This window comes from Cervus elaphus, chromosome X (assembly GCF_910594005.1).
Source record: "Cervus elaphus chromosome X, mCerEla1.1, whole genome shotgun sequence".
Lineage (NCBI taxonomy): Eukaryota > Metazoa > Chordata > Mammalia > Artiodactyla > Cervidae > Cervus > Cervus elaphus.
In genome coordinates this window covers 82366674-82393456 of record NC_057848.1, presented here as the reverse complement: position 1 = coordinate 82393456, position 26783 = coordinate 82366674, and the positions used below count along the sequence as shown (strand labels likewise).

The window sequence follows — 26783 nt, the reverse complement described above, 5'->3', positions numbered from 1 at the left end:
ATTATTTATATAGCCATGCCACATTGCAGGGTGCTAGCAAAATAATCCCATTGCTTGTACAGCATTAAGTTTGCCTAAGCCAGCAAGCCAGAAAGACCACTTCAAATTTATTTTGGATATACAGACAAAGCTTCATTTTTCCACACTAATCAGCAAAAACAGTGTCTGTAAAACAGCAACTAAAAATAAATATGTATATATATAGCATATGTCCTTCCCCCTTTCTCTGTTCTTTCTAGGAAGGTGCAAACTAAATGTAAATTCAGATTCCACTCATTTTTAACTTTTGGAATTCTACCAAGAGCTATAAAGACTGTCATATTTCTCTTGTAGTCTTTAAAAATAAAAGAAGGAGGTTTCCCTGGTGTCTCAGTGGCCAATGCAGGAAACACAGGTTCGATTCCTGATCTGGGAAGATTCCACATGTCGAAGAGCAACTAAGCCTGGAAACCACAACTACTGAGACCGTGGGCCACAACTATAAAAGCCCGAGCACCCTAGAGCCCATGCTTCACAACAAGAGAAGGCCAACACAATGAGAGGCCTGTGCACCACAACTAGAATAGCCCCCGCTCACCACAACTAGAGAAAAGCCCATGCAGCAGTGAAGATCCAGCACAGCCAAAAATAAATAAATAAAATTATTTTAAAAAATAAAAGAAGGAAATGTTTTAACCTAGCATCTAGCATGTTGTATCACCTTTTATATACACAAATACTTCATGTATTAAGGATAAGTTTATATTAAAATGAATTAAATGAATATACATTAAAATGAATCTGAAGGATTTAATTGGCTTCAACTTTGATTAGCTCTAATAATAATAATGGTAGTACTTGAAATTATTTAAATGGTATTTTAAAGAGGTCCTCTATGATCTCAACTTTTCGGTAACTGAGGATGGTTTTCCAGTTAGTAGAATAAGGAAGATTGAGTCATTCTTAATTTCCTTTGGAAAATCTTGTGGGTGATCAAAACACAAAGTCTGGAGCCAGAGTGTCTAGGGGTAACCCCTAACTTGGCACCTATAAATTCAGTTACTTTTTAGGCGAATGACTTCACACATCTGTGCTTCACCTTTCTCATCTGTGAAAACTGGAATAATAATAGTTCCAGGGACTGGAACTTCCCAACCCAGGGATTGAACCCAGATCTCTCACATTGCAGGCAGATTCTTTACCAGCTGAGCCACAAGGGAAGCCCAAGAATACTGGAGTGGGTGAAAAGAAAGTGAAGGTGAAGTAACTCAGTCAGGTCCGACTCTTTGCGATCCCATGGACTGTAGCCTACCAGGCCTCAGTCCATGGAATTTTCCAGGCAAGAGTACTGGAGTGAGTAGCCTATCCTTTCTCCAGGGGATTTTGCAGACCCAGGAATTGAACCCTGTTCTCCTGCATTACAGGCAAATTCTTTACTAACTGAGCTGTCTGGGAAGCTGTTTATAGAATTACCACTATTAAATGAGTTAACATAATGTTTTAAAGTGCTTGACACACACATACACAAATAAAGTGCTTGACACATTGAAATCATTTATACACATTTTGTTTTTCTTTTTTTTTTTTTTTTTGACCATAGAGTGTTCATTTTATTTTCCAAGTTTTTCAGCCGTTACAGTAAAGCTCAAAGCAGTAAGGAAAACAAAAAGAAGTGGAACAAATGGACTCCCTTCTGGTCAATAAAATTCAGTTTCAGCAGTTTCTCCAACCTATCATCATCGGTGGTCGCTGGATAATTATAAAAATCTGCGCAGGCTCAGTCGGCCCGGCTCCTGAAGACCCTGCGGCGGTCCCCGGCGGAGCTCTCCAGACTTCCCCGAGCTGGACGAGTTGCAGGACAGACGTGCTTACGTCCACCGCCCGCCTCTGCTGCCGACTGGAAGACGGAGCGTAGGGCTGTCGGCGTCATTTCCGGGAGTCATCTACACATTTTGTTTTTCAAATTAACAACTGAAATTCACTTACTGGGTTTGCTTTAATTTCTCTTAGACTTGCATGAAATTAAGTCAACAAAGCTTACCTATACCCACCACTTAGGTTTTTTAAGTAGTCCTTACAATACGGCAACAGTTCTGGTTTTAAGGAGGACTGTGTAAAAGAGTAAGACATGACTCAGCAACCGAGCACGCAGCATGCACAGTTCATTATTATGCATTAATTTATGTATTAAATTTCGTGTATTATTAGGAAAAACAAAATTAGCACATTAAAGAAATTTACTAGCACATTAAAGGGATTGGATTAGCCAAGGCTTGTGTGCTCAAGAAGATCACCCATAGATACCACCGTCAACGGGAAAACCAGGAATGTGAGCGATCTCGGATCTTCAGGTCTCAAAAGAAGAACGGTTTCCTGAAACACGCAGCCACGAGAACTCTACTGTCACCGTCACTCAGGAAGCTGATCCAGCTTGTGATTATCCTGGGTACCTAAGGCTGTGGTCACTTGGATGCTGCCATCTCGTGGACACTACAGATGCATGGCAGGCCCAGACCTGCAGATCATGTCAGCATCACGAGATCTTAAATCCTGAGCTCACCAAGTCTCTCTGGACTGATTGCCATTATGATCATGTCAGAGGTCCAGCTTTTCTTTCTTTTTTTTTTTTTTAAGTGAATTATAACATTTATTTTTATTTATTTATTTTATTATTTTATTTTTTTGGGTTTTGTCATACATTGATATGAATCAGCCATAGAGTTACACGTATTCCCCATCCCGATCCCCCCTCCCACCTCCCTCTCCACCCGATTCCTCTGGGTCTTCCCAGTGCACCAGGCCCGAGCAGAGGTTCAGCTTTTCAAATCACTAGAGTACAGCGGACTCCTAAATCTTGCACATCGTGTGGATTCATCCTGTCACGTGGCCTATACTAGCTAATAGCATGTGGAAACCTCAGCCCTCCAAGTCACAAAGATGACCTGTTTCTTAGAATCATATGGATGCTATGGTCCCCCTTGGTCACATAAGAGGCTCAGCTATCTCTATCTTGTAAATATTGTTGGCTACCCAATCAAGATCCCTGCATCAACAGTGACATGGCTCCTACCATCACATGGTGAGAGCAAACTGCTTGCAGTCATATGAACAACTGCACCTATCCAGTGGCTCTTGGTTGTGTATATTCATTCTATGGTCCATGTGACATGCTGTGGTCACTTGATGGTCAGTTTTCAGTTTCATGAGGATTGAGAGCTCCTGATCCCAGAGGTGACTTCGATCTTTTTATTAGGTGGTCCATGCCCGTCAAACTCCTGGAAGTTCTGAGCGGGGCGGGTGGGGGGGGGGGGCGGTGCGCCACATGGTGGCGCACTACGTGAATCTCGCAGTCACGTGACCCTCTATGTTCGCGCGAGAGGGAGCGCTGTTAAAGCGTGTGGAGAGCCGCTGAATGGCGCTCGGTAGCTCAGCTTAGTCCTCTGAGGAGTCGGACCAGTCAGTGAGGAAAACCTTTAGATTTAAGGTATGTGTCCTGACTCGGGAAACTTTGAGGAGACTGTGGCTCAGATCCCAAGTTTTCCACTAACTTTTATATCCAGCTGCCGGAGGTTTTAGTCGGGTAGGATGGACGCCCACCAGTACCAGGTTTACTCAGAATTGGTGGAACAGCAGGCGGCTCGGAGACAGGGGTTGAGGGACTTCTCTCAGCATCCCTTGGGAAAAGACAAGGACTTTTCTCAAACCCGAGGGACTTCTCAGGCTTGGGAAACTGGGTTGACTCCCCCGCTTCTCTTTCCCCTTCCCCACCCCCATATTAAAGCCACACCTTTTGCTTATCTCCACTCGGTATTCACTTTCTGCCACGTGGTGGCGTCCATTGCGCTCCGCTGACCACATGTTTATCGATACCCGAGAACTCCTAGATGACAATTTTATATAGATAATTTCAGGTCTGATCTTAATTTCTGTCTCTTAATTGGTCCCGTATATCGAGAGGAGACTATTTTTTAAGAATTTTATATTTTTTCAGTAAAGTGTGAAACTAGCCATTACATGAAGATTCAGAATTTGTTTTTTGTTATTTGCTTTGCCGATCAGTAGTTTTTCAAAGTGTGTGGGGGATGGAGGAGCCTGGCAGGCTTCCATCAGTCTGTAGGGTCTCGAAGAGTCAGACACAACTGAAGCAACTTAGCATGTACTCATGGGGGATGGGATGCCATAGTCCTTTTTTGCTTGGAATCTCTAAATGGGTTAGTCTAACCAGACACTGCTAGCTTCTGATTCTCCTCACCATTACTTATTCGACTTCTTGAAAACTACCCCATTCCTTCATGTGTAAAAAACAGTGAATTTATTTAAGAAAAACATATTAAGTAAAATTATAGGTGATGCATTTCATAAAAATCACGTAGATGGTACTTAAGGAGTAAAATTCAGCAAATAAGAGATCGTGTTTACATTTGTGAGGGATTTAAATATTGTTTGAGAGATGTTTATGGGGTGGTATTTTTATTATATAATAGCTGTTTTTTCTCTTATTTCAGCACTTTGAGATTTTTTTCTACAAAACACTATGTCTGAGAGACAATACCAACAAAAAAATACTCATCCATCAGAGAACAATGGGACATACAAAAATGAAGGTAAAAGGATTTCTATATTGTCTTACTTTAAAGATAACATGCTAGTATGCAACTTGAATATCAGAGAAAGGGGTAGTGACTTACTTTGTTCAGTCTGCTATAGTAGAACACTGTGGACTGGGTGGCTTATAAACAACAGAAATTTATTTTTCACAGTTCTGGAATTTCTGAAGTCCAAAATCAAGACACCAGCAGGTTCAGTGTCTGGTGAGATCTGCTTCCTGCTTCATAAAGGGCTTTCTTCATGCTGTATTTTCACAGGGCAGAAGAGCAAGTGAGCTCTCTGGGTTCTTTATAAGGGCACAAATCCCATTCATGAGGGAACCTCACTCATGACCTAATCACCTTTCAAAGACTCTACCTCCAAATACTGTCACCTTGGAGATTAGGTTGGAACATAAACATTCAGTCTGTAGCAGTTGATTTCCTCAATTTCTGTGGGAATGGAACATTTTCCCACAGACCATTTGAAGTACCAGTGTTCCATAGAAAACATTTTGGGAGAACCTGTTCAAACTAAATCTCTTCTTACGTATTAATGCCTTGTACCTTTGTTTACTAAGAACAATGTATGTTTACTGATAATTATAATCTGTTCTCATTAAGAAACTACTTATTGCTTACTCATTTTGTCTTATTTCATTAGTCATTCTTTTGCTTAGCCTTTCCATTTTTTTCATTTTTTATATATAACCTCAATTTATGTTTCTGATATCATGATGGCAAGAAATAAGTGCATAAGTGCTAGTCATTAGGAAATCTTATAAGCAAAATAAAATGCCCCACTCTGGAGAATATGATACAACTTACTTGTAAGGGTGAACTGTCTCACATTTTATACCAATTTCCACACTTTTTCAAAACTAATTAGTTATTATTTAATAATTAGAGCTGCTATTTTTTGAATTCCTATTATATGTCAAAACATTGTGATAACCTTGTCATACAAGTTTTCTCATTTAATCCTCAGGAAAATCCTGAAAGGATGTTATTTTAATTTACAGATAAGATAGAAGAATCAGGATAGGCTAGATTGCATGCTTGATAAGTCACTTCTGTTGTGTCCAAGTCTGTGTGACCCGCTCCTCTGTCCATGAGATTCTCCAGGCAAAAATACTGGAGTGGGTTGCTATGCCCTCCTGTAGGGGATCTTCCTGACCCAAGGATCAAACCCACATCCTTTATGTCTCCTGCATTGGCAGGCAGGTTCTTTACCACTAGCACCACCTGGGAAGCCCATAGGCTAAATTATACTATAATAATAGATGATCCCCATATCTCAGTGGCTTACTCCTCACTCCTACTACATGTCTATGGCAGGTGCATGCCCATCACAGGATGGTAGACCTTGGAGACCCAAACTGACAGAGCAGCCATCATCTAAGCTTATTCTTGACAAAGACTGCGTGAGAATGCAAAATTACTGCTCAATCTTAATTGGTTATAAAAATGTAAAAAAGCAGAAATAAGATAATGACAAACTTAATCCAGCAATAGCTAAAACAGATAATATAGTTGGGCAAAGTTGTGTTTATACCAAATTTGCATTGTTGGTTTAACATTAGGAGATCCATAATGTAATTCGACACATTAATAAGGAAAAGGAGCTAGAAAAGAATGATTATCACAAAGATTCCAGAAAAAAATGCATGCAACAAAATTCAATAACCAATCAAGATTAAACAACAACAAAAATAACTCTCAGCTAACTGGGAATAGAAAGATATTTCTTTAAAATGATAGTGGGTATTTAAGAAAAACTATAACAAACAACATACATAATACTGATACATTAAAACCACTGCATTTTAAATCAGAAGAGGCAAAGATGATTCACATAATCACTGCTATTCAACATCTTACTGAGTCTCTGAGGCATTGCAGTAAGTCAAAATATGTACATACATACATTAACACTTGTAAAACTGAAAATAAACAAACCTGTCAGTATAATTGTCTTCATATAAAACTCAAGAGAAGCTATGGAAAATTATCCCTGGTGGCTCAGATGGTAAAGAACCTGCCTGCAATGCAGGACACCTGGGTTCAATCCCTGGGTCAGGATGATCCCCTGAAGAAGGGAATGTCTACCCACTCCAGTATTCTTGCCTGGAAAATTCCGTTGACATGGGAGCCTGGTGGGCTACAGTCCATGGGGTCTCAAAGAATTGGACACAACTGAGGAACTAATACTTTCACTTTTTTTTCACTTTCCAACCAGCTTATTATATGTGAGACTAATATATGCAAAATAATTGCACCAAATAGGAAATAATATTTTCACTGTGAATATATCATTTACAATAGAAAAAAAAAAAAACCAGATCCTGTGGAATATACCACAAATTGGTCACTTGGCAACTATTCCAACACTCATAAACACTCTTTATTAAATGTTTTCCTGTACTATAGAGATTAAGGGCTTCCCTTGTGGCTCAGCTGGTAAAGAATCTGCCTGCAATGTGGGAGACCTGGGTTTGATCCCTGGGTTGGGAAGATCCCCTGGAGAAGGGAAAGGCTACCCACTCCAGTATTCTGGCCTAGAGAGTTCCATGGACTGCATAGTCCATGGGGTTGCAAAGAGTCGGACACGAATGAGCGACTTTCACTTCCACTATAGAGACTAGAAAGCTAAGAACAAGAATAGAGACCTATATTAGTGTGGGTGTATATGTTTTCTAGACATGCCCTACTTGTGTCTAGGGTGCCAAACAAGATCTCTATGTATCAAATATATGCACCATAGTAAAGCTTGGAGGTATAACTGAGTAATGTGGGAGCCACATGTAGGATCAGCTATGTATGGTGGGAGAGGTGTTTGGTTTTTATAGGTAGCCACAGCAGAGTGCTTGAATGCATGAATGTCAGTTAGCCTGCTGGCAGCCGTGGTTTTCAGCTATAACAGTGAGGGGGATTTCCCCTGGATGTGCAGCATCCAAGCATGCTTTTCTGGCCCTCACAGAATTTTTGTAAGCTATGTCATATGTTTTATTAAAGGTGTCTTACTTTTATAAAATAGCTAGAATGAATATCTAGCATAGGTAAGTGGGAACGTTGTTTAACAGACTACTTGACACCGAAATAGTTTGCAAGCAAAGAGCCCTGAAGGAAGTGGGGATAGGTTATCTGGCCTAGGTGAATCTGAAGATAGTAAGGATACAGTTGATAATAGAAGATGAAATATTTGTATTCCATAGCACACAATGGTGAAAGAGTTGCAAGAGTGTTACTGAATAGAATTTGTTTGCCTGCCACACAGCAAAGCCAATCTACTGACATTGGGTTGTTGGTGAAGGAAAATACAGTGTTTATTTTCAGGGTGCCAGGTAAGGAGAACTGACTGCTTGTGTTCAAAAGACTTGAATTCCCTGCTTGCCTTTCAGAGAACAGTTTTAAAGGCAACATCTGGGGTGAGGGCCACAGTATACATGATGTTCTTCTGATTGATTGGTGGTGAGGTCACAGGGTTGTGTTTCAGGAATCTTAATCATCAACATTCTAGTTCCAACCAGTCTGGGAACTGTGTGCTTGTGGTCAGCATGTAGTCACCATTCTCCACCTGGGCAGGGGGTCTTAGTTTCTGTATAACAGCTCAAAAATATCTAGCAAATTGTTGTCCCTTGAGGAGGAACTCAAAACTATAGATTGCTTTGGGTAATATACTCATTTTCACTTTATTGATTCTTCCAATCCAAGAACATGGCATATTTCTCCATTTATTTGTGTCATCTTTGATTTCCTTCATCAGTGTTTTATAGTTCTCTGTATACAGGTATTTTCTGTTTTTTCTCTTTTTGTTGCAATGGTGAATGGGATTGTTTCCTTAATTTCTCTTTCTGATTTTCCATTGTTAGTGTATAGGAATGCAAGATATTTCTGTGTATTACTTTTGTATCCTGCAGCTTTACTATTTTCACTGATTATCTCTAGTAATTTTCTGGTGGCATCTTTAGCATTTTCTATGTAGAGGATCATGTCATGGGCAAACAGTGTTTGTTTTACTTCTTCTTTTCCAATCTGGATTCTTTTTATTTCTTTTTATTCTCTGACTGCTGTCTCTAGGACTTCCAAAACTATGTTGAATAGTAGTGGTGAGAGTGGGCACCCTTGTCTTGTTCCTGATTTTAGAGGCAATCCTTTTGCTATTGAGGATAATGTTTGTTGCGGGTTGTCATATATGGCTTTCATTATGTTGAGGTATGTTCCTTCTATGCCTACTTTCTGGAGACTTTTTATCATAAATTGGTTTTGAATTTTGTCAAAGACTTCCCTGCATCTATTGAGATAATCATATGGTTTTTATCTTTCAATTTGTTACTATGGTGTATCACATTGATTTGCAAATATTGAAGAATCCTTGCATCCCTGGAATAAAGTCCCTTGATCATGATGTATGATCTTTTTAATATATTGTTGGATTCTGTTTGCTAGAATTTTGTTGAGGATTTTTGTGTCTATATTCATCAGTGATATTGGCCTGTAGTTTTCTTTTTTGTGGCATCTTTGTCTGGTTTTGATATCAGGGTGATGGTGGCCTCATAGAATGAGTTTGGGAGTTTTCCTTCCTCTGCAGTTTTCTGGAAGAGCTTAGTAGGATAGGTGTTAGCTATTCTCTAAATTTTTTGTATCAATCACCTGTGAAGCCATCTGGTCCTGGGCTATTGTTTGTTGGAAGATTTTTGACTATAGTTTCAATTTTCGTGCTTGTGATTGGTCTGTTCAAATTTTCTATTTCTTCCTGGTTCAGTTTTGGAAGGTTATACTTTTCTAAGAATTTGTTCATTTTTCCCAAGTTGTCCATTTTATTGGTATATATTTGCTTATAGTAGTTTCTTATGATCATTTGTATTTCTGTGTTGTCTGTTGCAGTTTCTGCATTTTCATTTCTAATTTTTTCATTTATTTATTCTCTGATTTTTATGATTTATTTTCTTCTGCTAACTTTGGGATTTTTTTTTGTTCTTTTTCTAGCTGCTTTAGTTGTAAAGCTATGTTGTTTATTTGATGTTTCTCTTGTTTCTTGAGGGCTTCCCTGGTAGATCAGGTGGTAAAGAATCTACCTGCAGTGTGGGAGGCCTGGGTTCAATCCCTGGGTTGGGAAGATCCCTGGAGAATGGAATGGCTATCCACTCCAGTATTCTGGCCTGGAGAATTCCATGGACTGTATAGTCCATGGGGTCACAAAGAGTTGGACATGATTGAGCAACTTTCATTTTCATTTTTTTGTTTCTTGAGATAGGTTTGTAGTGTTATGAACTTCCCTCTTAGCACTGCTTTTACTGAATCCCATAGGTTTTGGGTTGTCATGTTTTCGCTATTATTTGTTTCTATGTGTATTTTGATTTCCTTTTTTATTTCTTCAGTGATGTGTTGGTTACTCAGAAGTGTATTGCTTAGTCTCCATATGTTTGGGTTTTTAATAGCTTTCTTCCAGTAGTTGATATCTAATCTTACAGCATTATGATCAGAAAAAATGTTTGAAATTATTTCAGTTTCTTTAAATTTACCAAGGCTAGATTTGTGGCACAGGATGTGATCTATCCTGGAGAATGTTCCATGTACACTTGAGAAAAAGGTGAAATCCATTGTTTTTGGGTTAAATGTCCTATAGCTATAAATTAGGGATAACTGGTCCATTTTATTGCTTAAAGCTTGTGTTACCTTGCTATTTTTCGGTCTGGATGATCTGTCCATTAGTATGAGTGGGGTATTAAAGTCCCCCACTATTATTGTGCTGTTAACTTCCCCTTTCATACATGTTAGCATTTATCTTATGTATTGAGGTGCTCCTATATTAGGTGCATATGTTTTTATAATTGTTATATCTTATTAGATTGATCCTTGATCTTTAGGTAGTATACTTGTCTCTTATAATGGCCTTTATTTTATTTTTTAAAATTAATTTACTTATTTTAACTGGAGGTTAATTACTTTACAATATTGTAGTGTTTTTTGCCATACATTGACACGAATCAGCCATGGGTGTACATGTGTCCCCATCCTGAACCGCCCTCCTACCTCACTCCACATATGTTATATGTGAATGTGTGTACACATGTGCCTTTTAAAAATAATTTGAGATCGTACTATGAAAATTATTCTGCACACTATTTTTCATCTTAGATACCATGTACAACATTTTATCAGCTGTAATAAAATTCTGTAGTGTGAATTTACTAAAATTCAACCGATCTATTACAGCCCAAAAGTCTGTTCTTTACATCTGTGTTTCTTTTGCTGTCTCACATATAGGGTCATTGTTACCATCTTTCTAAATTCCATATATATATATATATGGAATATATATACTGTATTGGTGTTTTTCTTTCTGACTTACTTCACTCTGTATAATAGGCTCCAGTTTCACCCACTTCATTAGAACTGATTCAAATGTATTCTTTTTAATAGCTGAGTAATATTTCATTGTGTATATGTACCACAGCTTTCTTATCCATTCATCTGCCGATGGACATCTTGGTTGCTTCCATGTCCTGGCTATTGTAAACAGTGCTGCAATGAACATTGGAGTACATGTGTCTCTTTCAGTTCTGGTTTCCTCGGTGTGTATGCCCAGCAGTAGAATGGCTGGGTCATATGGCAGTTCTATGTCCAGGTTTTTAAGGAATCTCCACACTGTTCTCCATAGTGGCTGTATTAGTTTGCATTCCCACCAACAGTGTAAGAGGGTTCCTTTTTCTCTGCACCCTCTCCAGCATTTATCCTTTGTAGACTTATTGATAGCAGCCATTCTGACAGGCATAAGATGGTACCTCATTGTGGTTTTTCTTTTTTTTTAATTTTATTTATTTATTTATTTTTACTTTTTTTTTTCTTTTTCTTTTTTTTCATTTATTTTTATTAGTTGGAGGCTAATTACTTTACAATATTGTAGCGGTTTTTGCCATACATTGACATGAACCAGCCATGAATTTACATGTGTTCCCCATCCCGATCCCCCCTCCCGCCTCCCTCCCCATCCCATCCCTCTGGGTCTTCCCAGTGCACCAGCCCTGAGCACTTGTCTCATGCATCCAACCTGGGCTGGTGATCTGTTTCACCCTTGATAGTATACTTGTTTCAATGCTATTCTCTCAGAACATCCCACCCTTGCCTTCTCCCACAGAGTCCAAAAGTCTGTTCTGTACATCTGTGTCTCTTTTTCTGTTTTGCATATAGGGTTATCATTACCGTCTTTTTAAATTCCATATATATGTATTAGTATACTGTATTGGTCTTTATATTTCTGGCTTACTTCACTCTGTATAATGGGCTCCAGTTTCATCCATCTCATTAGGACTGATTCAAATGAATTCTTTTTAATGGCTGAGTAATATTCCATTGTGTGTATGTACCACAGCTTCCTTATCCATTCATCTGCGGATGGGCATCTAGGTTGCTTCCATGTCCTGGCAATTATAAACAGTGCTGTGATGAACATTGGGGTGCACATGTCTCTTTCAGATCGAGTTTCCTCGGTGTGTATGCCCAGGAATGGGATTGCTGGGAAATATGGCAGTACTATTTCCAGTTTTTTAAGAAATCTACTAGTTTGCATTCCTACCAACAGTGTAAGAGGGTTCCCTTTTCTCCACACCCTCTCCAGCATTTATTGCTTGTAGACTTTTGGATAGCAGCCATCCTGACTGGTGTGTAATGGTACCTCATTGTGGTTTTGATTTGCATTTCTCTGATAATGAGTGATGTTGAGCATCTTTTCATGTGTTTGTTAGCCATCTGTATGTCTTCTTTGGAGAAATGTCTGTTTAGTTCTTTGGCCCATGTTTTGATTGGGTCATTTGTTTTTCTGGAATTGAGCTGCAGGAGATGCTTGTATATTTTTGAGATTAATCCTTTGTCTGTTGCTTCATTTGCTATCATTTTCTCCCCTTCTGAAGGCTGTCTTTTCACCTTGCTTATAGTTTCCTTTGTTGTGCAAAAGCTTTTAAGTTTAATTAGGTTCCATTTGTTTATTTTTGCTTTTATTTCCAATATTCTGGGAGGTGGGTCATAGAGGATCCTGCTGTGATTTATGTCGGAGAGTGTTTTGCCTATGTTCTCCTCTAGGAGTTTTATAGTTTCTGGTCTTACATTTAGATCTTTAATCTATTTTGAGTTTATTTTTGTGTGTGGTGTGAAAAGGTGTTCTAGTTTCATTCTTTTACAAGTGGTTGACCAGTTTTCTCAGCACCACTTGTTAAAGAGGTTGTCTTTTTTCCATTGTATATCCTTGCCTCCTTTGTCGAAGATAAGTTGTCCATAGGTTCATGGATTTATCTCTGGGCTTTCTATTCTGTTCCATTGATCTATATTTCTGTCTTTGTGCCAGTGCCATACTGTCTTGATGACTGTGGCTTTGTAGTAGAGCCTGAAGTCAGGCAGGTTGATTCCTCCAGATCCATTCTTCTTTCTCAAGTTTGCTTTGGCTATTTGAGGTTTTTTGTATTTCCATACAAATTGTGAAATATTTGTTCTAGTTCTCTGAAAAATGCCGTTGGTAGCCTGATAGGGATTGCATTGAATCGATAGATTGCTTTGGGTAGTATAGTCATTTTCACAATATTGATTCTTCCAATCCATGAACACGGTGTATTTCTCCATCTATTTGTGTCCTCTTTGATTTCTTTCATCAGTGTTTTATAGTTTTCTCTGTATAGGTCTTCTGTTTCTTTAGGTAGATACACTCCTAAGTATTTTATTCTTTTTGTTGCAATGGTGAATGGTATTGTTTCCTTAATTTCTCTTTGTTAGCCTATAGGAATGCAAGGGATCTCTGTGTGTTAATTTTATATCCTGCAACATTACTGTATTCATTGATTAGCTGTAGTGATTTTCTGGTAGAGTCTTTAGGGTTTTCTATGTAGAGGATCATGTCGTCTGCAAACAGTGAGAGTTTTAATTCTTCTTTTCCTATCTGGATTACTTTTATTTCTTTTTCTGCTCTGATTGCTGTGGCCAACACTTCCAAAACTATGTTAAATAGTACTGGTGAGAGTGGGCACCCTTATCTTGTTCCTGACTTTAAGGGAAATGCTTTCAATTTTTCACCATTGAGGATAATGTTGGCTCTGGGTCAAAGGCTTTTTCTGCATCTATTGAGATAATCATATGGTTTTTATCTTTCAATTTGTTAATGTGGTGTATTACACTGATTGATTTGCAGATATTAAAGAATCCTTGCATTCCTGAGATAAAGCCCACTTGGTCATGATGTATGATCTTTTTAATATGTTGTTGGATTCTGTTTGCTAAATTTTGTTAAGGATTTTTGCATCTATGTTCATCAGTGATATTGGCCTATAGTTTTCTTTTTGTGGCATCCTTGTCTGGTTTTGGTATTAGGGTGATGGTGGCCTCATAGAATGAGTTTTGAAGTTTGCCTTCTTCTGCAATTTTCTGGAAGAGTTTGAGTAAGATAGGTGTTAGCTCGTCTCTAAATTTTTGGTAGAATTCAGCTGTGAAGCCATCTGGTCCTGGGCTTTAGTTTGCTGGAAGATTTCTGATTACAGTTTCGATTTCCGTGCTTGTGATGGGTCCGTTAAGATTTTCTATTTCTTCCTGGTTCAGTTTTGGAAAGTTATCCTTTTCTAAGAATTTGTCCATTTCTTCCAAGTTGTCCATTTTATTGGCATAGAGCTGCTGGTAGTCTCTTATGATCTTTTGTATTTCAGAGTTGTCTGTTGTGATCTCTCCATTTTCATTTCTAATTTTGTTGATTTGGTTCTTCTCCCTTTGTTTCTTGATGAGTCTGGCTAACGGCTTGTCAGTTTTATTTACCTTTTTAAAAAACCAACTTTTAGCTTTGTTGACTTTTGCTATGGTCTCTTGTTTCTTTTGCATTTATTTCTGCCCTAATTTTTAAGATTTCTTTCTTTCTACTAACCTTGGGGTTCTTCATTTCTTCCTTCTCTGGTTGCTTTAGGTGTAGAGTTAGGTCATTTATTTGACTTTTTTCTTGTTTCTTGAGGTAAGTCTGTAATGCCATGAACCTTCCCCTTAGTACTGCTTTTACAGTATCCCATAGGTTTGGGGTTGTTGTGTTTTCATTTTCATTCGTTTCTATGCATATTTTGATTTCTTTTTTGATTTCTTCTATGATTTGTTGGTTATTCAGAAGCGTGTTATTTAGCCTCCATATGTTGGGATTTTTAATACTTTTTTCCTGTAATTGAGATGTAATCTTACTGCATTGTGGTCAGAAAAGATGACTGGAATGATTTCATTTTTTTTGAATTTACCAAGGATAGATTTATGGCCTAGGATGTGATCTATTCTGGAGAAGGTTCCATGTGCACTTGAGAAAAAGGTGAAATTGATTGTTTTAGGGTGAAATGTCCTATAGATATCAATTAGGTCTAGCTGGACCATTGTGTCATTTAAAGTTTGTGTTGCCTTGTTAATTTTCTGTTTAGTTCTGTCCATAGGTGGGAGTGGGGTATTTAAGTCTCCCACTATTATTGTGTTATTGCATTATTGTTAATTTCCCCCTTCATTCTTGTTAGCATTTGCCTTACATATTGTGGTGCTCCTATGTTGGGAACATATATATTTATAATTGTTATATCTTCTTCTTGGATTGATCCTTTGATCATTATGTAGTGTCCTTCTTTGTCTCTTTTCACAGCCTTTATTTTGAAGTCTATTTTATCTGATATAAGTATTGTGACTCCTGCTTTCTTTTTGTCTCCATTTGCATGAAATATTTTTTTCCAGCCATTCACTTTCAGTCTGTATGTGTCCCTTGCTTTGAGGTGGGTCTCTTGTAGACAGCATATATAGGGGTCTTGCTTTTGTATCCATTCAGCCAGTCTTTGTCTTTTGGTTTGGGCATTCAACCCATCTACATTTAAGGTAATTATTGATAAGAATGGTCCTGTTGCCATTTGGTTTGTTGTTTTGGGTTCACGTTCATACAACCTTTCTGTGTTTCCTGTCTAGAGAAGATCCTTTAGCATTTGTTGAAGAGCTGGTTTGGTGGTGCTGAATTCTCTCAGCTTTTGCTTGTCTGTAAAGCTTTTAAATTCTCCTTCATATCTGAATGAGATCCTTGCTGGGTACAGTAATTTGGGTTGTATGTTATTCTCTTTCATATTTTAAGTATGTCCTGCCATTCCCTTCTGGCCTGAAGTGTTTCTATTGAAAGGTCAGCTGTTATCCTTATGGGAATCCCCTTGTGTGTTATATGTTGTTTCTCCCTTGCTGCTTTTAATATTTATTCTTTGTGTTTGATCTTCGTCAATTTGACTAATATGTGTCTTGGGGTGTTTTGCCTTGGGTTTATCTTGTTTGGGACTCCCTGGGTTTCTTGGACTTCAGTGGCTATTTCCTTCCCCATTTTAGGGAAGTTTTCAGCTATTATCTCCTCGAGTATCTTCTCATGGCCTTTCTTTTTGTTGTCTTCTTCTGGGACCCTATGATTCAAATGTTTGGGCGTTTCACATTGTCCCAGAGGTCCCTGAGGTTGTCCTCATTTCTTTTGATTCTTTTTTCTTTTTTCCTCTCTGCTTCATTTATTTCCACCATTTTATCTTCTACCTCACTTATCCTATATTCTGCCTCCGTTATTCTACTGTTGGTTCCCTCCAGAGTGTTTTTGATCTCATTTATTACATTATTCATTTTTAATTGACTCTTTTTTATTTCTTCTAGGTCCTTGTTAAACATTTCTTGCATCTTCTCAATCGTTGTCTCCAGGTTATTTATCTGTAACTCCATTTTGTTTTCAAGATTTTGGATAATTTTTTTTTTTAATTTTTTTTTTGGATCATTTTTATTATCATTATTCTAAATTCTTTTTCAGGTAGATTCCCTATCTCCTCCTCTTTTGTTTGGCTTGGTGGGCATTTTTCATATTCCTTTACCTGCTGGGTATTTCTCTGCCTTTTCATCTTATTTAGATTGTTGGGTTTGGGGTGGCCTTTGTGTATTCTGGTAGTCTGTGGTTCCTTTTTATTGTGGAGGTTTCTCCCAGTGGGTGGGGCTGGATGTTTGGCTTGTCGAGGTTTGCTGGTTAGAGAAGCTTGTGTCGGTGTTCTGGTGGGTGGAGCTGGATTTCTTCTCTCTGGAGTGCAATGGAGTGTCCAGTAGTGAGTTTTGAGATGGGTCTGTGCGTTTGGTGTGACTTTGGGCAGCCTGTTTATTGACACTCAGGGCTATGTTCCTCCGTTGCTGGAGAATTTGCGTGGTATGTCTTGCTCTGGAACTTATTGCTGGTGCTGGTTGGTTTCAGTGTAGGTGTGGAGGCTTTTGGATGATGTCTTATTAATTAATGTTCCCTGTAGTCAGGAGTTCTCTGGTGTTCTCAGGTTTTGGGCTTAAGCCTCTTGCCTCTGGATTTCAGTCTTATTCTTTCAGTAGCCTCAAGACTTCTCCCTCCATACAGCACTGATAATAAAACTTCTAGGTTAATGGTGAAAGGATTATCCAGATTTGAGGGACACCCAGAGAGGTTCACAGAGTTACATGAAGAAGAGGAGAGGGAGGAAGGAGATAGAGGTGAGCAGGCGGAGAAAAAGGGGGATTCAAGAGAGGAGAGACAGATCTAGGTTGTACTCTGTTCCCTAAGTGTTCTCCACAGCCCAGAACACCCACAGAGATTCACAGAATTGGATTGAGAAGAGAAGGGGGAGGGAGGAAATAGAGGTGATCTGGGGGAGAAAAAGGAGGGTCAAAAGGGGGAGAGAATGATCAAACCAGTAATCACACTCCTGAGTAAAAATGAGTACTAAAGGTTGGATTCTTAAATGTCCAAAATTGATATCAAATACTGAAAAACAAAGATTAAAAATCTAGGGTAGAGGTTAGACTCTTAAAAATACGATATTAAAAAAACACAAAAACACAAAAAATTTAAGAAATATATGTGAAGTTCGCTTTAAAAATAGGGTCCTTTTTTTCTTTGCCAGGTTATAGTGGGTTATAAAAATGAAAATTAAGGAGTAATAGAGGACTTTAGAAAAAAAAGAGAAAAAAATTTTTTAATTAAAAAAAATAATAGTAAAAATATATCTAGAAATTTCTCTGGAGCTGTTGCGGGCAGTGTGGATTCAGTTCAGTTTCAGATAGCTCCTTGTTTGAGCTTACACTTCTCGATATCTATAGGCCCCTTCCAGTGTAGTCAGTGTTGACTACAGGGATTTTAACCTGTTGCACCTGTCACTTCTGAAGCAGTTCCCTTTGTTTATTTGGCTTCTGTTTGCAGGTCTCTTCAGTGTCTAATTTTTGCCCTGAGACAAGTGGGCGGAGGTGGTCTCTTGTTTAGGTTCACTTGTTCAGTCGTGCTGTGGGGAGCGAGGGGCGCTGCAGACAAATATCACTGGCGTGTGTGGGGAGGACCCACAGTGTTCCAGCCACACTGGGTTTGCCCCCATTCACAGGTGTGTGCTTTCCCCGTCTACACTGCTCAGGCTCCAGGCTGCTCTCCAGGGAGCGGGCCCTGAGTTGCATGCACTTCCCAGGCCTAAGCTGCTCAGATTCAGGTTTTCCCATACTCCACAAAGACGCAGACTTGGTTGGGCCTGCTTTTTGTGCCTTCCCCGCCCAGCAGCTCAGGCAGCCAGGAGCTTGATGGGCGCACTCTCCCCAGGTGCAGTGCGCCTTATCCCCTCCACGGTCCCGCTTCGGTTTCCAGGCGCACCGGTTGGGTGCGCCTTGTGTCTGTTCTGGGGAGCTGGACTCTAGCTGCGACCCTCCCGGCAGATATCCACCATGCAGAATCTCAGGAAGTCTTTGGTTAGAGACTGGAAGCCTGTTTGCAGTTTCGTAGGGGATGCCGTCTCTGGGGCCGAGTTTGCCCCTTTCTCCTCCTGACTGCCTCCTGCCTCTGGCGGGGGATGGGCCGGTCCGCAGCTGGCTAGCTCTTCTCTGGTAGTCGCTCAGTCCTTCATTCTGGGAACCGCGGGTAGTGCCTAAATTTAGGGCTTTTCCCAAGTTAATTCTCTCTTTCTTGTGATCCCACAGTTTAAGTTGCTATCTCACGTTAGCTCCCTCCGATTGCCCCCAGGGCTTTCAGGCCTGGCCCTTACCCTAAGCAATGCCGCCTGCTCTTCTCAGTTCTGCCCCCACTTGCTGGTGGAGGATGCGAGCGTCTGGGGTACTTTTCTGCTGGGAGTTGCTTTTAGGCATGTAATCTGTGGGTTTTATTTATTTTTTCCTCCCAGTTAGGTTGCCCTCCAAGTTTCAAAAACTTCCCCCAGACCTACCAGTGAGAGGGTTTCCTGGTGTTTGGAAACTTCCTTTATTAAGACTCCCTTCCTGGGACGGATCTCCGTCCCTAACTCTATTGTCTCTCTTTTTATCTTTTATATTTTGTCCTACCTCCTTTCGAAGACAATGGGCTGCTTTTCTGGGTGTCTGATGTCCTCTGCTAGTGATCAGAAGTTGTTTTGTGGAGTTTGCTCAGTGTTCAAATGATCTTTTGATGAATTTGTGGGGTAGAAAGTGGTCTCCCCATCCTATTCCTCTGCCATCTTAGTTCCCTCCTCCTCATTGTGGTTTTGATTTACATTTCTCTGATAATGAGTGATGTTGAGCATCTTTTCATGTGTTTGTTAGCCATCTGTATGTCTTCTTTGGAGAAATGTCTGTTTAGTTCTTTGGCCCATGTTTTGATTGGGTCGCTTATTTTTCTGGAATTGAGCTGCAGGAGTTGCTTGTATATTTTTGAGATTAATTCTTTGTCAGTTGCTTCATTTGCTATTATTTTCTCCCCTTCTGAAGGCTGTCTTTTCACCTTGCTTATAGTTTCCTTCATTGTGCAAAAGCTTTTAAGTTTCATTAGGTCCCATTTGTTTATTTTCGCTTTTATTTCCATTACTCTGGGATGTGGGTTATAGAGGATCCTGCTATGATTTACGTCAGAGAGTGTTTTGCCCATGTTCTCCTCTAGGAGTTTTATAGTTTCTGGTCTTACATTTAGATCTTCAATCCATTTGAGTTTATTTTTGTGTATGATGTTAGAAAGTGTTCTAGTTTCATTCTTTTACAAGTGGTTGACCAGTTTTCCCAGCAGCACTTGTTAAAGAGATTGTCTTTTCCCTATTGTATATTCTTGCCTCCTTTGTCAAAGATAAGGTGTCCATAGGCGTGTGGGTTTACCTCTGGCCTTTCTATTTTGTTCCATTGATCTATATTTCTGTCTTTGTACCAGGACCATTGTCTGTCTTGATGACTGTCTTGATGACTGTGGCTTTGTAGTATAGCCCGAAGTCAGGCAGGTTGATTCCTCCAGTTCCATTCTTCTTTCTCACGATTGCTTTGGCTATTTGAGGGTTTTTGTATTTCCATACAAATTGTGAAAGTATTTGTTCTAGTTCTGTGAAAAATACTGTTGGTAGCTTGATAGGGATTGCATTAAATCTATAGCTTGCTTTGGGTAGTATACTCATTTTCACTATATAGTGCTTCCGATCCATGAACATGGTATATTTCTCCATCTATTTGTGTCATCTTTGATTTCTTTCATCAGTGTTTTATACTTTCCTATATATATAGGTATTTTGTTTCTTTAGGTGGATTTATTCCTAAGTATTTTATTCTTTTCGTTGCAATGGTGAATGGAATTGTTTCCTTAATTTCTCTTTCTGTTTTCTTTTTGTTAGTGTATAGGAATGCAAGGGATTTCTGTGTGTTAATTTTATATGCAACATTACTATATTCATTGATTAGCTCTAGTAATTTTCTGGTGGAGTCTTTAGGCTTTTCTACATAGAGGGTCATGTCATCTGCAAACAGTGAGAGTTTTACTTCTTCTTTTTCAATCTGGATTCCGTTTATTTCTTTTTCTTCTCTGATTGCTGTGGCTAAAACTTCCAAAACTATGTTGAATAGTAGTGGTGAGAGTGAGCACCCATGTCTTGCTCCTGATGTTAGGGGAAATGCTTTCCATTTTTTACCATTGAGGATAATGTTTGCTGTGGGTTTATCATATATGGCTTTTATTATTTTTTTATTTTAAAAAAATTTATTTTTTTTTCAAGGAGGCTAATTACTTTACAGTATTGTAGTGGGTTTTACCATATGTTGACATGAATCAGCCATGGGTGTACATCTCTTCCCCATCCTGAACCTCCCTCCCCATCCCATCCCTCAGGGTCATTCCAGTGCACCAGCCATGAGTACCTTGTCTCATGCGTCAAACCTGGGCTGGTGATCTCTTTCACATATGATAATACACATGTTTCAATGCTGTTCTCTCAAATCATTTTATTATGTTGAGGTATGTTCCTTCCATGCCTGCTTTCTGGAGGGTTTTTATCACAAATGGATGTTGAATTTTGGCAAAGGCTTTCTCTGAATCTATTGAGAACATCATATGGTTTTTATCTCTTAATTTGTTAATGTCGTGTATCACATTGATTGATTTGCAAATATTAAAGAATCCTTGCATCCCTGGGATAAAACCCACTTGGTCATGATGCATGATCTTTTTAATATGTTGTTGGATTCTGTTTGCTAGAATTTTGTTAAGGCTTTTTGCATCTATGTTCATCAGTGATATTGGCCTATAGTTTTCTTTTTTTGTGGCATCTTTGTCTGGGCTTGGTATTAGGGTGATGGTGGCCTCATAGAATGAGTTTGGAAGTTTACCTTCTTCTGCAGTTTTCTGGAAGAGTTTGAGTAGGATAGGTGTTAGCTTTTTTCTAAATTTTTGGTAGAATTCGCCTGTGAAGCCATCTGGTCCTGGGCTATTGTTTGTTGGAAGATTTTTTCATTACAGTTTTGATTTCCATGCTTGTGATGAGTATGTTAAGATTTTCTGTGTCTTCCTGGTTCAGTTTTGGAAGGCTATACTTTTCTAAGAATTTGTCCATTTCTTCCAAGTTGTCCATTTTATTGGCATATTGTTGCTGATAGTAGTCTCTTATGATCCTTTGTATTTCTGTGTTGTCTGTTTTGATTTCTCCATTTTAATTTCTAATTTGATCCTTCTCCCTTTTTTCCTGATGAGTCTGGCTAATGGCTTGTCTATTTTATTTATCTTCTCAAAGAACTGGCTTTTAGTTTTGGTGATTTTTGCTATAGTCTCCTTTGTTTCTTTTTCATTTATTTATGCCCAATTTTTTATGATTTTTTTCCTTCTACTAACCCTGGGGTTCTTCATTTCTTCTTTTTCTAGTTGCTTTAGGTGTAAAGTTAGGTTATTTATTTGATTTTTCTCTCGTTTCTTGAGACAAGCTTGTATTGCTATGAACCTTCTCCTTAGCACTGCTTTTACTGAATCCCATAGGTTTTGGGTTGTCGTGTTTTCATTTGTTTATATGCATATTTTGATTTCTTTTTATTTCTTCTGCGATTTGTTGATTATTCAGAAGCGTGTTGTTTAGCCTCATATGTTGGAATTTTTAATAGTTTTTTTTTTTCCTGTCGTCAACATCTAATCTTACTGCATTGTGATCAGAAAAGATGCTTGGAATGATTTCAAGTTTTTTGAATTTACCAAGGCTAGATTTATGGCCCAGGATGTGATCTATCCTGGAGAAGGTTCCATGTGCACTTGAGAAAAAGGTGAAACTCATCAAGTTGGTGATACCATCCAACCATCTCATCCTCTGTCATCCCCTTCTGCCTTCAGTCTTTCCCAGAATCAGGGTCTTTTCCAGTGAGTCAGTTCTTTGCATCACGTGGTCAAAGTATTGGAGCTTCAGCTTCAGCATCCATCCTTCCAGTGAATATTCAGGACTGATTTCCTTTAGGATTGACTGGTTTGATCTCCTTGCAGTCCAAGGGACTCTCAAGAGTCTTCTCCAATACCACAGTTCAAAAGCATCAATTCTTAGGCGCTCAACCTTCTTCATTGTCCAGCTCTCACATCTGTACATGACTGCTGGAAAAACCATAGCTTTGACTATATGGACCTTTGTTGGCAAAGTAATGTCTCTGCTTTTTAATACACTGTCTAGGTTTGTCAGAGCTTTTCTTCCAAGGAGAAGAGCTGCCTTGGTGGTGGTGAATTCCCTCAGCTTTTGCTTGTCTGTAAAGCTTTGCTTTCTCCTTCAAATCTTAATGAGATCCTTATTGGCTAGAGTAATCCAGGTTGTAGGTTTTACCCTTTCATCACTTTAAGTATATCCTGCCATTCCCTTCTGGCCTGCAGAGTTACTTTTGAAAGATCAGCTGTTATCCTTATAGGGATCCTCTTGTATGTTCTTTCTTTCTTTTCCCTTGCTGCTTTTAATATTTGCTCTTTGTGTTTAGTTTTTGTTAGTTTGATTAATATGTGTCTTGGTGTGTTTCACCATGAGTTTATCCTGTATAGGACTTTCTGGGCTTCTTGGACTTGGGTGGTTATTTCCTTCCCCATTTTAGGGAAGTTTTCAGCTATTATCTCCTCAAATATTTTCTCATGCCCTTTCCTTTTGTTTCCTTCTTCTGGGACACCTGTGTTCAAATGTTGGAGTATTTCACATTGTCCCAGAAATCTCTGAGGCTGTCCTCCTTTCTTTTTATTCTTTTTTCCACTCTGCTTCATTTATTTCCACCATTCTATCTTCTAGCTCACTTATTCTCTCTTCTGCCTCAGTTCCTCTACTGTTGGTTTGCTCCAGAGTGTTTTTAATCTCACGTATTGCATTGTTATTTACTAATTAACTATTTATTTCTTCTAGTTCCTTCTTAAACACTTCTTGCATTTTCTCAATCTGTGTCTCTAATCTATATATCCATAACTGTTTTGTTTTCAAGATTTTGGATCATCTTTCCCATCACTATTCTGAATTCTTTTTTCAGGTAGACTCCCTATCACCTCGTCTTTTGTTTGGTTTGGTGGGTTTTTATCATATTCCTTCACCTGCTGGATATTTCTTTGCCTTTTCATTTTGTTTAGTTTGCTGTGCTTGGTGTCTGCTTTCTGCAGGCTGGAGGATCATAGTTCCTCTTAACTGTGAAGTCTGTTCCCTGTGGGTGGGGTTGGATCAGTGCCTTGTGAGGGTTTCTTGGTTGGGGGGACTTGTGTCTGTGCTCTGGTGGCTGGAGATGGCTCTCATCTCTCTGGAGGGTAATGCGGTGTCCAGTAGTGAGTTTTGAGGTGTCTATGGGTTTGGTATGACTTCAGGCATCCTGTTTTTAATGTTCAAGATTGTGTTCCTATTTTGTTGGAGGATTAGCACGGGGTGTCTTGCAGTGGAACTTGTTGGCTCTTGCATGGAGCTTGGTTTCAGTATAGATATGAAGGCTTCTGGGTGGGCTTTTGTGTGTTAATTTTCCCTGGGGCTAGGAGTTCTATGATTGTCCAGAGTTCTGAAGGTGAGCCTTCTGCCTCAGGTATTTTGTCCCCCTTTTAGAGTAACATCAAGACTCATTTCGAAGAGATTGGTTTGCCTTTCTGGGTATCTGAGGTCTTCCACCAGCATTTAGAAGTTGTCGTGTGGAAGTTGCTCCACATGCAGGTTATCTTTTGATGTATTTGAGGGGGAGAAAGTGGTCTTCCCATCCTATTCCTCTGCCATCTTGGGACTGACCTGCACTATTGTTTCTTGACTGCTTTCCCTTTGTTTCTGCATTCCCTCACCTCCCTAATTAGTAACTGCTTGAGTCTGTTCTTTGGAACTCAGGGAAAACTGAGGGGCCCAAAGCCTTTTTCTCCAAACAAGAATCAGGGAAGACAGAGGGGCTTTTGTACTCAGGAGGGCCCTGCAGGTTTCTATTCAGTTTCAAACCCGCCTTTTCTTGGGTACTCCTCAGTCCTGAGGAGATCATGAGTGGGACAAGAGAGGGAATGAAGTTTTGGATAGAGAAGTTAGTCATAAACTTGACAAGTGAACTTGGTTTTAGAGGGACTCAGTTTCAAGAGTTAGCACTTGCAGTCACTTGAATTGAAATACCTTTGAAGTCAATGTTTCAGTGGACCAAGCACCTGCTGTTTGGAACTCAGAGGTCAATCCTTTCCCCATAGCATTGAGAACATATTAGTGAGGGAGGCATCTTCATCTTTGAAATGTTCTGAAGTGGCTGACTTGTGTAGGACACAGATGAGATGGGAGATCCTGCCATTGACATGGTCACCCTCATTTCAGTGGGTATGATGGGGTCCTGGAATTGTAGGCCCAGGAGGAGCACTTAACCGCCTGCCTCAAGATGAGTGCAGTTCATCTGATAAACAGCAAGACTGGAAGGGGAGTCACATTGGTTTGACCTCAAGATGGCTCAGTTGGTAAAGAATCCACCTACGATGCAGGAGACACCGATTCAATTCTTGGTTTGGGAAGATCCACTGGAGAAGAGATAGTCTACCAACTCCAGTATTCTTGGGCTTCCCGTGTGGCTCAGCTGGTAAAGAATCCGCCTGCAATGCGGGAGACCTGAGTTCGATCCCTGGGTTGGGAAGATCCACTAGAGAAGGGAAAGGCTACCAACTCCAGTATTCTGGCCTAGAGAATTCCATGGACTATACCCATGGGGTTGCATAGAGTCAGACATGACTGAGCGACTTTCACTTTCAGTCTCTGAATGTAGCTAAGTGATCAATAGATCCCTTGCATCTTGAAATATCTGAACATACCCTTAAGTTGCATTTGATCCATGTATAAATAAATAAAATTTGAATAAATATTTATTTATAAGATATAGAAGAACATAAAAATAAGTAAATCAAGCTCTAGACCTGGTGATTTGAGCTGTCTTGTTGGTGAATGGTAATTCCTTACTCAATTCTCACATTGACCCAGAACACCATGAATAAGTGGACTGCTGAGGAAGGACCCTACAGTGAAGCCACAAGGAATTATAGTAAATCTTCCCAGGCTTAGCCAAAGGGATGGTCAGCCATTTACCACAGTTATTGTGCATTTGCTCTAAAGACACTCGCTCTGAGCCAGAGCTCAGCAAACTTTTCCTGGTAAGGGCCAGATCACAAATATTTGAGGCTTTATGGACCATTTTATCTGTTTTGTAACTACTCAACTCTGCTGTTGTAGGGTGGAAGCCTCCAGAGACAAGTATGGCTATGTTCCAATAAAACCTTGTATATGGACACTGATGTGTGGATTTCAAATAATTTTCACATGTCAAGAAATATTACTTTTTTAAACCATTCAAATATGTTAAAACCATTCTTAGCTTGCAGGCCCTAGAAAAACAGGCCACAGATCAGGTTTGGCCCATGGGTTATGGTTTCTCAATGTCCGATTTAAGCTAATGGAATCACCAGGTCCCTAAAACAACAAAGTGGAAAGCTAGCAAAATGAGGTGGCATCCATTTCTAGGATCTCTGGCAAACACGTTTTGTCCAACTCTTTGTGACCCCATAGACTGTAGCCCACCAGACTCCTCTGTCCATGGAATTTTCCAGACAAGCATACTGGAATTGGTTGCCAATGCCTTCTCCAGGGGATCTTCTTGACCCAGGGATTGAACCTTTGTCTCTGCATTGCATGCGGATTCTTTACAGTCTGAGCCACTAGGAAAGACCATAAACCCAAAGCTGATACTTTTAACACAGTGACTTTCAACTGTGGTTGTACACTGCAGTCACATGGAGAATTTAGAAAATGTGGATGCCTTTAATTATTGTGAGTATAGCTTGGTGCTGATGATATTCTCAATCTCCCCAAGTACCTCTACTGTGTAAACAAGGTTGAGAGCTACAACCCATACAGTGGGATATTACACAGCAATGAAAAAGGCAAGAACATAACTGAATTTCAGAAACATTATGCTGAATTTTAAAAGCCAGATGGAAAGGTATACAGTATGTATGATTCCATTTACAAGAAGTTCTACTTCTTGGATCTCTGGCAAGCAAAACTACTATATAGAAACTGAGCAGATAAAGGTTTCTATGGACCTGGGAGATGAAAAGATTAACTGGGAACAATTTGGAGTGTGGTATATGCTTTTATCTTGATTGAGGTGGTGTTTAGCTTTAATCCCTGACTTTTGCATATTATTATAAGTAATTTGAGATCAGGAGAAGTTGGGTGAATTGTCCAAAGTGATGTAGTTTAATAATCAGAGAGAAGACAGGTGGATCTAATTATCAATAATTGTTTCTATTATGTTATGTAATGAGTCAATAGTAATAGTGCTTCCCCCCAAGCACCTGGTAAAACTCTGACCTAACTTTTTTATACAAGTAAAGCATGGACATGAAAGTATAACTATTGTGCATTCCAAACACCTGCTTTCCAAACACCTGCATTCCAAACCCCTCCTCTTCCTCATCCTGCTTCTCCTCAATTTCTCCAATGATAGTACCATCTCTCAGAT

General features: G+C 39.3%; 1 protein-coding gene across 1 annotated transcript in view; it reads left to right on the top strand.

Moving 5' to 3' along the window:
- Window positions 1–3359: 3359 nt before the first annotated feature.
- Window positions 3360–26783, top strand: part of LOC122689793 (nuclear RNA export factor 2-like) — a 36092-nt gene continuing 12668 nt past the window's right edge. The window contains exons 1-2 of the mRNA XM_043896526.1: window positions 3360–3463; window positions 4485–4583. Coding sequence (XP_043752461.1) covers window positions 4514–4583 — 70 coding nt within the window. The 5' untranslated portion in view covers window positions 3360–3463; window positions 4485–4513. The remainder of the gene's footprint in view (window positions 3464–4484; window positions 4584–26783) is intronic.